This window comes from Panthera onca, chromosome D4 (assembly GCF_046562875.1).
Source record: "Panthera onca isolate mPanOnc1 chromosome D4, mPanOnc1 haplotype 2, whole genome shotgun sequence".
In the NCBI taxonomy this organism is placed as follows: Eukaryota; Metazoa; Chordata; class Mammalia; order Carnivora; family Felidae; genus Panthera; species Panthera onca.
Genome location: NC_138351.1, coordinates 31,399,085 through 31,411,541, shown reverse-complemented (window position 1 = coordinate 31,411,541; position 12,457 = coordinate 31,399,085). Strand labels below are relative to the sequence as shown.

The 12,457-nt window shown below is 41.0% G+C and overlaps 1 protein-coding gene across 8 annotated transcripts in view; it reads left to right on the top strand.

Annotated features, from left to right (window-relative positions):
* Nucleotides 1-2,993: 2,993 nt before the first annotated feature.
* Nucleotides 2,994-12,457, top strand: part of PRXL2C (peroxiredoxin like 2C) — a 35,967-nt gene continuing 26,503 nt past the window's right edge. For 4 of the 8 annotated variants that reach the window (XR_009603089.3, XM_060609860.3, XM_060609858.3 and 1 more), the window contains exons 1-5: nucleotides 3,054-3,411; nucleotides 3,811-3,879; nucleotides 4,765-4,818; nucleotides 4,992-5,097; nucleotides 9,960-10,091. Coding sequence is in view for 7 of the 8 variants with exons in the window: in XM_060609860.3 (XP_060465843.1) it covers nucleotides 3,202-3,411; nucleotides 3,811-3,879; nucleotides 4,765-4,818; nucleotides 4,992-5,097; nucleotides 9,960-10,091 (571 nt within the window). In the remaining variant the exon portion in view is untranslated. Of the gene's footprint in view, nucleotides 3,412-3,810; nucleotides 3,880-4,764; nucleotides 4,819-4,991; nucleotides 5,098-9,959; nucleotides 10,092-11,187; nucleotides 12,455-12,457 lie in introns of those variants that run through there. The other 4 variants (XM_060609862.3, XM_060609856.3, XM_060609859.3 and 1 more) reach the window with 4 other exon arrangements.

Sequence of the window (12,457 nt, the reverse complement as noted above, 5' to 3'; positions counted from 1 at the left end):
GTATTATGCTAAGTGAAATAGTCAGACTGAGAAAAACAAATACCATACGATTTCACTCACTGTGGAATCTAAAAAAAAAAAAAAAAACCAACAAAACAAACAAATAAATAAGCAGAATCAGACCTGTAAACACAGAAAACAACAAACTCACGGTTGCCAGAGGGGATGGGGAGTAGATGGGCAAAACAGGTGAAAGGGAGAGAGAGATACAGGTTTCCAGCTACGAAATAAAGAAGTCACAGGAATAAAAGGCACAGCATAAGGAATACAGTCAATATTATAATAGTGTTATATGGTGCCAGATGGTAGCTACACTTGTGGTAAGCATAGCATAATGTTTAAACTTGTTGAAGCACCATGTTTACACCTGCAGCTAATTGACATTGTGTGCCAACACAACACTCAAATACAAAAATTAATAATAAAAAAATTGGTGGTCTTACCAAAAGAAGTTGAACCTATGCATCTTAGCTTCTTCTTGTCTGTGGCACTTGCACAAATTGCTGCAAACCTACTTTGTTCTATGACTTAAAATATTTAAATCACTACCTTGCACACACACGCACACAAAGTAGAATTAAAGGAGTTTGTTCCAGTGATGAAAATTTTCCATATTTTCATAGGGATGTGAATAACAGGGGTGGACAATCAGCCAAAACTCATTCGACTGTGCAGAGATGCACAGAAAAGTGCCAGAAGCGAAGCTATCCAACCAGCCTGATGGCAGGGCCCAGGCGGTGGATGGATCGGGGCTGCATGGCGGCCCACCGAAAGTGAAGCTTCTTGTACTCCTGCTTTTATGTAATTTGGCCTTAGCGATGGTCAGGGCAGCCTCCCTACCAATGAAAGTACATGGGGATTTGTTGATTGGGGAATTGCCCATGACAGGCCCCTCGGGGAAAAAAACATTGGGGAAAGAAAGAAGATTCCGCAGGGAAATTAGTGGCCCTACATCCAGCCTTTGCCACCCCCTATAAAGACTCCTCTACCTAAAGGAAGGATAGCCCCATATATTTCCCAGCCAAGGAGGGGGACAAATGGGTTCGAAATCCCCAATTCTGGTAACAAAGGAATGTATCTATGGGTACAAGTTACTCCAACCCCCTGGCCCACTTGGCCGCCAGGAGGCATTCCAGAGCATATCTGGACCTGGCGGGTTAAGGTACAGAATGGTTCGTTAGTTCCTAGGTATACATTGTCTCTCTGTGAGCACATAAGGCATGGGTTCCCAGGGCCCTCTTGCCTCCCTCCGGGCACCCCAGACCAAAGCGAATACTTTTCTTCCTTGTATCCCAGATGGTTCAAAGGAACAATTAAGAAGTCATGTCCCTGTCAAGGTGTTGAGAGCTAGATGACCTTGAAAGGGCAAGAGGAAATGTTACAAGAAAATAACTATGTTGTTCCTTAACGGGTGATTACACAAAAGAACATTTTTAGAATTAGGTAATGCCAGAAAGCATAGATGACACATGCTATAAAGAATTTGCTAACAAATATAATGCCACGCTTGCCACAATAAAGCGGCCTATCTAACACACTGCTATTGTCTGTGTTATTTGTTATTTTCGCCGACGCCATTCATTCTTCAGGAACCCCTGGACCTGCTGGGGCTGGACTCTGGCAGAAAAGTGACAGAGTAAAACATTATCAATAGAAACTAGATGGTGGACCCAGGAGTGTTCACTGCACAATTCTTTCAATTTTTTGAGCGTGTTGTAAAATATCCAAGATACGTACACCTGAAACTGAAACTAAAAACTTAATAAAAAAATTAAATAAATAAATAAAAACTCCTTGTTTAATCACGGTTAGAAAAAAAAAGAAGAAATGCACATCCAATGACCCAATCATTCTCCTGGGTATATACTCAACAAAAATGCATAAACATAAATCAAGAGATGTGTATTTTAAATCTTACGGTGGCATCGTTTATGCTGAGCAGAATTCTATTAGCAAAATGAGTAATATTTATTCACAGATACAAGAATCAGGGGAAAAGCCCATTCATGTCAAGAAATAAATGTCAAAAATAATTTTGCATTTTATATTTAATAATTGCATATCAAATTATGTAATGACATATGTCATTTGGCCATATGTATACAATAGTTGTAATAAAAACCCAATTCAGTACAAAAACATTTTTTAATAAAAAAATAAAATATCCATGATAAAATGTTGGCAATCTTTAAATTAAAAATTAAAGATTTGGGGCACCTGGATAGCTCAGTCGGTTGAGCCTTTGACTCCGGATTTTGGCTCAGGTCATGATCCCAGGGTTCTGAGATCAGGCCCCTCACTGAGTGTGGAGCTTGTTTGGGATTCTCTCTTTTTCCCTCTGCCCCTCTCCCACGCCCGCGCGTGCTCTCTCTAAAATTAAAAAAAAAAATTAAATTAAGTTAAAATTAAATATTTATTTTAAAAATAAAAATTAACTCTACACCTAAGATGTGTTCATTACACTGTGTATTAATGATACCTCAAAACAAAACACCAGAACTAAGGAGGGGCTCGGTTAAAAACGGAATAGAAGGAAAATACAATAAGTCTGTTAAATCATAAATGTGGCTGTTCTGAGAAGAAAATTCTTTAAATTGGTAACTGGTTCTCTAAGTAAGAAGTAACTTCGGCCGAAGCAGGGGGCTGCGTCCTTCCTAAACAACTTTTTCTCCCCTGGACCCCTCTCCCTCTTCCTACCTATAGTGGCTGAGTCAGAAAACACCCGTGCAGCTTAAGCTTGCCTGCGCGTCGCGGCCAGCGGAGCCTCATCTCGTAGCTGCGGTGTGCGCCCCATCCAGTCCCCGTACACTCCAGTCTACCAGCACCCAGCGGGCCGCGACCCAGCGTCCACGCCCGACGGAAGCTCACGCAGCTCCGCCCCTTGTGCTCTGCCCTACGGCCCGCCGGGAGCTCCGTCCCGCCCCTCCCCTGTTGCGCCCCGCCCCGCCCCGCATTCAGCTCCGCCCCACCCAGGTTGCGCCCCGCCCCGCCGCGAAGAGGGTCGCCCCCGCGGGCCGGGACCCCACGCAGCTCCGCCCCGTGCGTCCTGCCCCGCTCCGCCCTGAGTCCCGCCCAGCCTTGCGTCCCATCCCCAGTCCCGAATTGCTCCGCCGGGTGCACTCTGATCGGCCTCGACCCGTCTGGCACAGCCTATGCGATCAGCCTGAGCCCGGTGGGCGCGATCCCTGGCCGGCCGGGCAGATGCTGGGCGCGATGGCCGACCTTGCCCTCGCCCCGGTAACGCGGCAGGTCAGCGGCCGCGCCGCCCCGGCCGCAGTCCCTAGCGGCCCCGAGCGCGGGCAGCCCCTGGCCGCAACAGTGGCCGAGCTGTCTGTGCTGGACGCCTCCGGGAGGCAGGTGCCGTTCGGCGCGCTGTTTCGGGAGCGCCGGGTTATCGTGGTCTTCGTGAGGGTGAGCGCAGGCAGAGGGGCGGCCCAGAGCAGGGACCTTGCGGCAGGCTGAGATGGAGGTTGCTTCTGTAGCCTCTGCTGGGGGACATCGGGTCCCTGAGAAGGTTCAAGGCCCAAGAGTGAGGTCTCCCTGGGCGTGGCCATCCCCATTGCTGGTCAGTAGAGGCTTCCGGAATACGAACTGCCCTTCTGGCTTCCTTTAATAGGAATGGAAAAATAGCCCGCCAAGCCAAGTACATTCTCCCAGCAAACGAGGCCTAAGAGCGGGTGCGGCCCAATTTTAATGCACCTCGAGCGCCCTTCACACCTTTTTTGTCCACCTCGAGTGGCGTCATGAGTAACAAAGTACTTGGTCTTTTATAGTTGCTAACTTGCCCTTTTTGCCGTGTTGGGATTTCAGCATTTCCTGTGTTACATCTGCAAGGAATACGTAGAAGATCTGGCCAAAATCCCCAAGAGTTTCTTACAAGTAAGTTTCCTGAGAGTGAGCAGCAGTGTGCCTTGCCTCAGGGCGACCTTGTGAAAGTCACCTGTCATTTATTAAGAAGCGAGGTGTGGTGAGTATGACACATCTCCAGAACAGACTCTCACAAACCCGTATTATCACCTTCCCGCACATCTCCCAACACTTTCAAAAAGTAGACAGAGGTTAGAGATCTATTTTTGTCCTGCTTTACTTTTCTATGTACTGCCTGCTAATATGTACTAATCATAATAATTTAGATGTTAGTAACTTATTTGCAAATGTTGAATGATAATGACCAAAAGCACAAATGCTAGAAATTATTGCTATTTTATTCCCTTTATTTTTGTAATAAGAGCACTGCAAATAGTTGTTGACTATGCGAAAATACTAATATATCTTAAAGGTGAACATTTGTATTTGTTAGGATGCGCTTTCCACATTCCTGGGACATCCACATACACGCTTTTTTTCAGATACATATACGTTTGTCCCCAGGTGAATTTTTGAGTGAACAAATTGGGCAACCTTTATAAAACTAAGATCTGTTTCCCTCAGGCATTAGTAATTGGGATGTGAATAAGTAAAATTGTCTGATTTTTAAAAACCCTCCAATAATTTTTATTCTTTTTTAATGTATGTCTTTGGGGAGAGGAAAGAATTATTGGCTGTATTATTTTGAAGTTCTTTCTTGGCAAAAGACCAACTGAATTAACTGAACATTTTAGCATACATTTCTTTATTTTGATTCACACAATTTTGCTGTTTATTCCATTCTTCTAGAAGCCTATAGGTGGCATTAGAATGGAACAAAAGAGTTGAATAAGGGGGAGTTTTATAAAACATATATAATTTCTGGTAATATGTACCTGTCCTTTTTTTCTCCTAAAGGAAGCAAATGTCACCCTTATAGTGATTGGACAGTCATCCTACCATCATATTGAGGTAAAGGTATCATCAGAAATTGCGAAACCAACAGATTAAATCAGTTTCAGACATAAAAATTATTTTATTTGAACAACTAAGTGTAGATTAAATTTACAAAAATAAAGATAGATTATCATTACTTTTCTCTCTCATTTTTACTAATACAAATTCCAAATATTATCTTTTTTTAGCCTTTCTGCAAACTGACTGGGTATTCTCATGAAATCTATGTTGATCCTGAGAGAGAAATTTATAAAAAATTAGGAATGAAAAGAGGTGAAGAAATTGCCCCTTCAGGTAAGACATGACATGTCCCATCAGAAAATGCCGGTGGTGTATTTTACATTTGTGTATGTATGCATAGAGAAACGAATGGTAAACTCATAAATCAGGCTGGTTTTTAGGATTCTAGTAAGTGGGCCAGATACACCAGATTCTCAAGGATTCATTTCCTAGGTGTAATGACATAGAAAGCTGTGAAGTACCAAAGGAGTGAAGAAAGCAAGTTGCAGAACACTGTTTTTGGTTTGATTCTGTTTTTGTGGAAATAAAAACCATTTTCATAAAGATCAAGAGTATGTATATGTGTGTGTAATGAAAAAGGTTTTAAAAGATACTGCCATGCTTACCCCAAGGTATAGAAGTTAGAAAAGTGGCTTTTGTGCTTTTAACAGTGGGAGTACATTTTTTTTTAATGTTTATTTATTTTGAGAGAGGGATAGCACATGTGTGAGTAGAGGAGGGGTAGGGAGAGAGGGAGAGAGAGAATCCCAAGCAGGCTCCACGCCATCAGGGCAGAGCCTGAAGTGGGCTTCGATGTCTTGAACCAACTGTGAGATCATGACCTGATCTGAAGTCAAGAGTTGGATGCTTAACTGACTGAGCCACCCAGGCACCCCTAACAGTAAGTACATTTTACTTTTGTAATTCAATGAAAAAATAATATTGCTTGAGTTCATATATTTTGCTACTTCAAACAAACATATATTTTGCTACTTCAAACCATAGCTTTGAATAGTATATGTTCTTTAATTGATGAAATCTGTTTTCATTGAAGCCCAACTCAAAGGGGCCCTTCAAGCAGAAGTTATTGCTTCCCTCATTGTACTTTAATAGCACCTTGTACTTTATTATATACTCTATTAGTGATTAAGGTGTGCAGATACTATGGTTATTTGAAGAATTTGAAATTTTATTCATTGTTATGTGGTCCATATTCCCTGTCCTTAGCACAATTCTTTATAATTAACAGAGCTTCATCAGCTTAGGTGAACCATTGCTGCGTGTTTTAGGTGGAAAGAATGTGGCTTCTAAAATGCCAAACGAGAGGGGTGCCTGGGTGGCTCAGTCAATTAAGTGTCCAACTTTGGCTCAGGTCATGATCTCGTGGTCGTGAGTTCAAGCCCCCCGTTGGGCTCTGTGCTGACAGCTCGGAACCTGGAGCCTGCTTCAGATTCTATGTCTCCCCTCTCTCTCTGCCCTTCCCCTGTTCTCTCTTTCTTTCTCTCAAAAATCAATAAACAAAATTTTTTTAAATTAAAAAAAAAATGCCAAATGAGAGAACTCAAACTCAAATCATTCACTCTCAAAAAATATTGTTGCACTCTTGTCAGTAATCCCCACTTTGGTGGATGCTCCCAGAAGAACAGTGATAAACAGCCCCTGCCATCCTGAAACTCATACTCTTCTCTAGGAAACAGAAGAGAACAGCTGATTACAATTTAAGGGCTTGTACTAGAAAACATGTAAGGAGAATATCATTACCAGAAATATGAGGGCAGAGAAGAATCTGAGAAGGCTTCTCCAGAGGAGGTGTCACCTAAGCCCACTCTTTTTTCTTTTTCAATTTTTTTTTAATGCTTATTTATTTTTGAGAGAGAGAGAGACAGACAGAGCACGAGCAGGGGAGGGGCAGAGAGAGAGGGAGACACAAAATCCAAAGCAGGCTTCGGGCTCCCAGCTGTCAGCACAGAGCCAGATGCGGGGCTCAAATTTGTGATCTGCAAGATCATGACCTGAGCTCAAGTTGGACACTTAACCAACTGAGCCACCCAGGCACCCCGCTCCGTAAACCTACTCTTAAAGGAGTTAGCTGGGTGAGATGAGTCTGGAGAAGGGTGCTGCTGACAGAAAGCACATGCAAAAGCACATGGGCATGAAAAACTGTGGGCCTTGGAGAAGTGTAGCTCCCTGCATCACACCAGAGTCTAGGAGCCATTTGAGGAATTGGTGTGAGCCAGGGGACAGGTGTTGGCCATTTCAGACTGAGTCTGGGGTGACCAGCCAAGGAGTTTGGATTTGCTCTGGAGGCAGTAGGGATGTCACACAAGCATTTTAGGTAGAGAAGTGATAGCCATGTGTCCATTGTGGTGGAGTATTTAGAACTTGCCAAGCCAGAGCCACTGATACAGTTATAGTAGGGTGTAGCAATAGACTAGAAAGAAGTGCTCGGGCAGAAAATGGAGATGAAGAGGAGGGGATGGGTCAGGAGCTATTTATGACATAGAGTTGATACGATTGCTTTACTGATGTTTTTTAAAAAAAGGAACCTAACTTTTTTTTTTTTTTTTTAAAGAGAAGAACAGATTTTTTTTTTTTAACATTTATTTATTTTTGAGACAGAGAGAGACAGAGCATGAACAGGTGAGGAGCAGAGAGAGAGGGAGACACAGAATCTGAAACAGGCTCCAGGCTTTGAGCTGTCAGCACAGAGCCCGACGTGGGGCTCGAACTCACGGACCGTGAGATCATGACCTGAGCCGAAGTCGGACGCTTAACCGACCAAGCCACCCAGGCGCCCCAAAAGCAACCTAACTTTTATTAAAACTAATAATGAGCTATCATAAACAGAGTTTACTATTTCCTTTTTTCTCCTTGGTATAGGAAATTGCAATGTACAGATTGTGAGCCTTACTTATTGGTAGACTGTTTTCTGTGTTATAATAGTCCCAGTGTGTGTAAGTTCTGTTTATCATTTAGCACTTTAGATCTAAACTGTGAGCTTCATCTTAGTAACACCTCACCATTCGCAGGCACAATAAAAATACAGAATTGAAAAGAAAACAGATGAATTTGAAACAAAACTTATGCTTGTAGTTATTAGATAAGGTATATTTAAATCTTTTAAACTCTTCTGACCTGTGTTAAAGTACTGTATTTCCAACCAGAAAACATTATTTTCTCATAAGATCATCTTTTACAAGTTCCTCTCTGAAAAAGCATAAGTCTCAGAATAGTCCTACTTGGAAATTAAGACACTAAAAAATAAGATTATAATTTTAAATTAATGGACATTTTATAAAGACAAAATAAGAAAATAAAGCCCTTACATGCCAGGAAATAATGGGTTTGTAGAAGACTGAAAAACAGGAGTTTTATACATATGAACTAAATTCAAATGGGCAAAATTAGATCGTGTTTGAAGCAAAGACTGTCAATTCTAGGTCATGGAATCTCCTTCAATTGAATTTCTAAAGTTTCAGAAATATTAAATGACCCCATCTTTGGACCTGAAGAAATAGTTTGGATTTCTGAATATTTATTTTAGATAGAGAATCCTATAAACCAGTAAACCAGTCTTTTACTCATGTCTCTAAGCTAATGAGCCTGTATTTGTTTTTTGGTAACATCAGTGCCCATCATAATGGAAACATGAAACAAATAAAAGAGTCGTAGAGATGAAGGGAAATAATAGGTATCTGGAAATACTAGGAATTCAGGCAGGTCAAAGGCAGTGTAAATAATAAACCAAAAGCAAAACATAAAAGACAAGGATAGGAGAAAGATAAGTTACAAGAAGGGTAAAGAGACTGAGTCCCTTTACTCAGTGGGAGTGGAAGGGAAGTATTAGTCACAGTGGGAAAGGAGACTGAAAAACTGATAGCCAAGGAGAGATGGAAAGGTGGCTGGAGTAGCTGTTGTTACAGAGAACTCCCAAAGTCTCAGTAGCATAACACAGTAGAAGATTAGTTCTTTTCTGTTAATTTCAAGATGGGTGTATCTATTCAGATGTCTCTCCTCCAAGCAGCAATACCAACAGGAACACGGTAGGAAGGACTGAGGCCTCTTCCATCTTGTGGCTCTGTCATTTTCAACCCAAGGCTTCCAAGAATGTAGAGGGAATATGGAGAATCACTTGTGGGAGGTTTTAAGGAGTTGGCCTGGAAATGGTCCAAATCATTTTATTCAGGGGTTAGAACATAGTCACGTGGCCATACGAAACTGCCAGGAAATTTAGCTGTGGGCCCAGAAAGAGGAAATGGGTTTTGCCAGCATATAATAGTCTGTGCCACAGTGTCTCTTGAAAAGGAGTGTCATTACTTATAGTAGGTGAGAGACTCAAAAGAGGATAAATGGGGTATTAAAAGGGAAAGCACTGGGGCGCCTGGCCAGCTCAGTCAGTAGAGCATGTGACTCTTGATCTCGGGGTTATGAGTTCGAGCTCCATGTTGAGTGTGGAGATTACTTAAAAATAAAACCTTTAAAGAGAAAAGGGAAAGCACTACCAATTTGAGAAGTCTGTAGCTGACATTCTTCTGTGGCATTGGGATATATCATGACTTCTTCCTTTAAAGTAGTAGTTCTCGATCAGGGGACATTTGATATTGTGTGAAGACATTTTTGGTTGTCACAACTTGGTGAATAGTGCTATGGCATCTAGTGGGTGCACAGGGCAGTGATGCTGCTGAACATCGTACGTTGCACAGGACAAAGACTTGTGTGCTCCAAAATGTCAATAGTGAAAGGCTGAGAAGCCTTTCCTTGAAGGAAGAAAAAAAGGCAACTTGAAAGTAAGATAACACACAAGAAAGAGAATGTTTTAGAGAGGGATAGGCAAAAGTGGGTGACGGGGACTGGGACGTACAGGCTACCAGTTATAGGATTAATAAGTCATAGCAATGAAAGGTACAACATAGGGAATATTGTCAATGGTATTTCAATCGCTTTGGATGATGACAGATGGCAGCTACACTTGTAGTGAGCATAGCCCAACTACAGAGCTATGGAATTGCTGTTATATACCCCAAGCTAATGTACATTCTGTGTCAACTATACTTCAGAAAGAGAGAGTGAATGTTTTACAGAAGTACTAACATTATCTTCTGATATCTAATTGAATATAAAATGATAATATCTAAAGACAATTCCCAATATTTCAGGAAAGAGTCCCCATATAAAATCAAATGTACTCTCGGGAAGCATTCAGAGCCTGTGGAGGGCAGTGACTGGCCCTCTTTTTGATTTTCAAGGAGACCCTGCTCAGCAAGGTGGAACCCTCATTTTAGGTCCAGGTAAGCATCAAAGTGCAATTCCAGCAGTATGCTTTTTGTGCCTTTTAGAAGTTAAGAGGCCACCCAGTTTCTTCATAAAATAGATACCATGTAAAAATGGCAATTTGACATTGTAATAGTCACCATTCTGTGCTTGTAGGGAGCAGGGGGCATCTTTTGTTTTTAAAGTCTTCTGTGTATTTTGTGTCTGTTTATTGGATGTAATGTGCCCATCATTCTGTGCCTGAGTGATTTCAGTATTTGAGATAGGAAAGTCAGTGGTGGTTTGGTGAATTGTATATGGCTATAAAACTGTTTAAGAAGTTCATGGAGGGGCACTTGGGTGGTCCAGACAGTTGAATGTCTGACTCTTGACTTCGGCTCAGGTTGTAGTCCCAAGATTGTGGGACTGAGCCCCGCATTGGGGTCTGCACTGAGCGTGGAACCTGCTTAAGATTCTCTCTCTCTCTCTCTCTCTCTCTCTCTCTCTCAATCTCTCTTCCCCCCCTCCTCCCCCAGCCCCTCTCCCAGCTTGTGCATATTCTCTCTCTCTTAAAAAATAAATAAAAATAAATAAAATAAGAAGTTCATGGAAGTGAACATTTCCACATAAGAGAAAATCCTCAAGCTTCCCCCCAACCCTGCCTTTTTTTTTTGGAGGGGGGAGGGGTCGTCAATAGAAGAATCAATCCAGTTACTTATATCTAATAATGCTAGAAGACTTGTTTAGTGTCAGAAGGCAAGTCAGCTCATTCAGTAACAATTACTATAAGCCACATAGTTTTAGTAGCTTTATTGATTGGAATACCTGAAATTTCTTTGGCTCCACATTGCTAACTGGTTGACTGTTGGATCTCTACCATGTTCAAGTATTGTAGTCAGGGACAGGCACTAAGTAGATTTTTCTTAGTTCTTCCTCTTTGAAACTGTCCACAATAGTGAGCATAGCTTCTAAAAGTTATAAAATTTTACTTTAATAAACTCCAGATGTCTAAAAGTCTTTAGAAGGAGGCTTTTGACCAAACATTATGGCTTTTTGGCTTTCTGCAGTTAGAGTACTTTAGCTAGCTAAAACCTGTCATTCAATCTCTTTCCCTCTCTTGTGAATTTACACCAGTTAGACCAGACAGAAGAGAAGCCCTGTTTTATGGGACTGAGTCCTATAGATTATCCTCAATGACATTGAGCCATAGTTTTGGATGGCTTGTTTCCATCGTCCAACCTGTTGTGAGCCCCTCATCTCCATTGTCTCAGTATCATGTGACCACATGTTCAGGTGTGTAAGAGTGATGAGCACATGGAGTTCATCACTGGAACATACTCAATAAAGAGAATATTTTGATACTCTCTGCTGGAAGGAGTGTAGCTCCTCTAAGGAAAGAGCTGGGTGTACTTATTTACACAAATCTATCACAGTTAACCCAGTATTTCATTTTGCCTTATTTGATAATAAGCCAATTCATGATATTAAATCTACAGTGATACTATAGACAACAGTTAAGTATAATGCAGAGAACATGCCTCTTATAGTTAATCATGAGGGTTGATGGAGGAAGGTGGGGGGGGGGGGCGGATAGACTAGATGGGTGATGGGTATTAAGGAAGGCACTTGTGATGAGCACTGGGTGTTGTATGTAAGTGATGAATCACTGAATTCTACTCCTGAAACCAATATTGTACTATATGTTAACTAACTAGAATTTAAATAAAAATTTGAAAAGAAAAAACACACATGCAAAGAATTACAGAATTTCAGCTGTAGGTTGAAATAAAAAAAAGCTAATCTAATGTTTTAAGTTCAACATCTGGCTTTGAGTCTAAGAATCAAAGTAAAAAGATCTAGACCTATAAATTACAGGTTTTTTTTTACTTGAGCAGATAAAAGGTTTGTTGTGGAGGTCTTAACAGTCTCAATGCCCTGCTTTTCAGCCTCTTTTGGTCTCTGGTTATAATGCAGATAGCCTATTAAATCAGTGTTTGAGAGTGAATTTTTTTTTAAGCAAGTGATTTATTCCATTATTACATTTAAGAAACAGATGTGATTTTCCATTTGATATCTATGTTCTGTATTGTTCCTGTCTGTTTGACAGGACATTTTATTTAATTACATCTAATAAAACCTAACAGAGGTTATAATTTAAGAATATTTCCCCTTAGATCTCATAAAACATTAAGTATCACTCTTATTTAACCATAATCCTTTTCATCCTTTATTACCTTAATTAAAAATTATTATGGCATTATATAGAGAATATTATGAACTCCAGGCAATTAATTTTTCCCTTAGGATTAATTAAAAGTTGCTTTTGCTTCCTTTATTCTAATAAGCAATAAATCTAATGAATAATACTATATGCCAACTTCTGCCTTTTATTCTTACTCTCTTC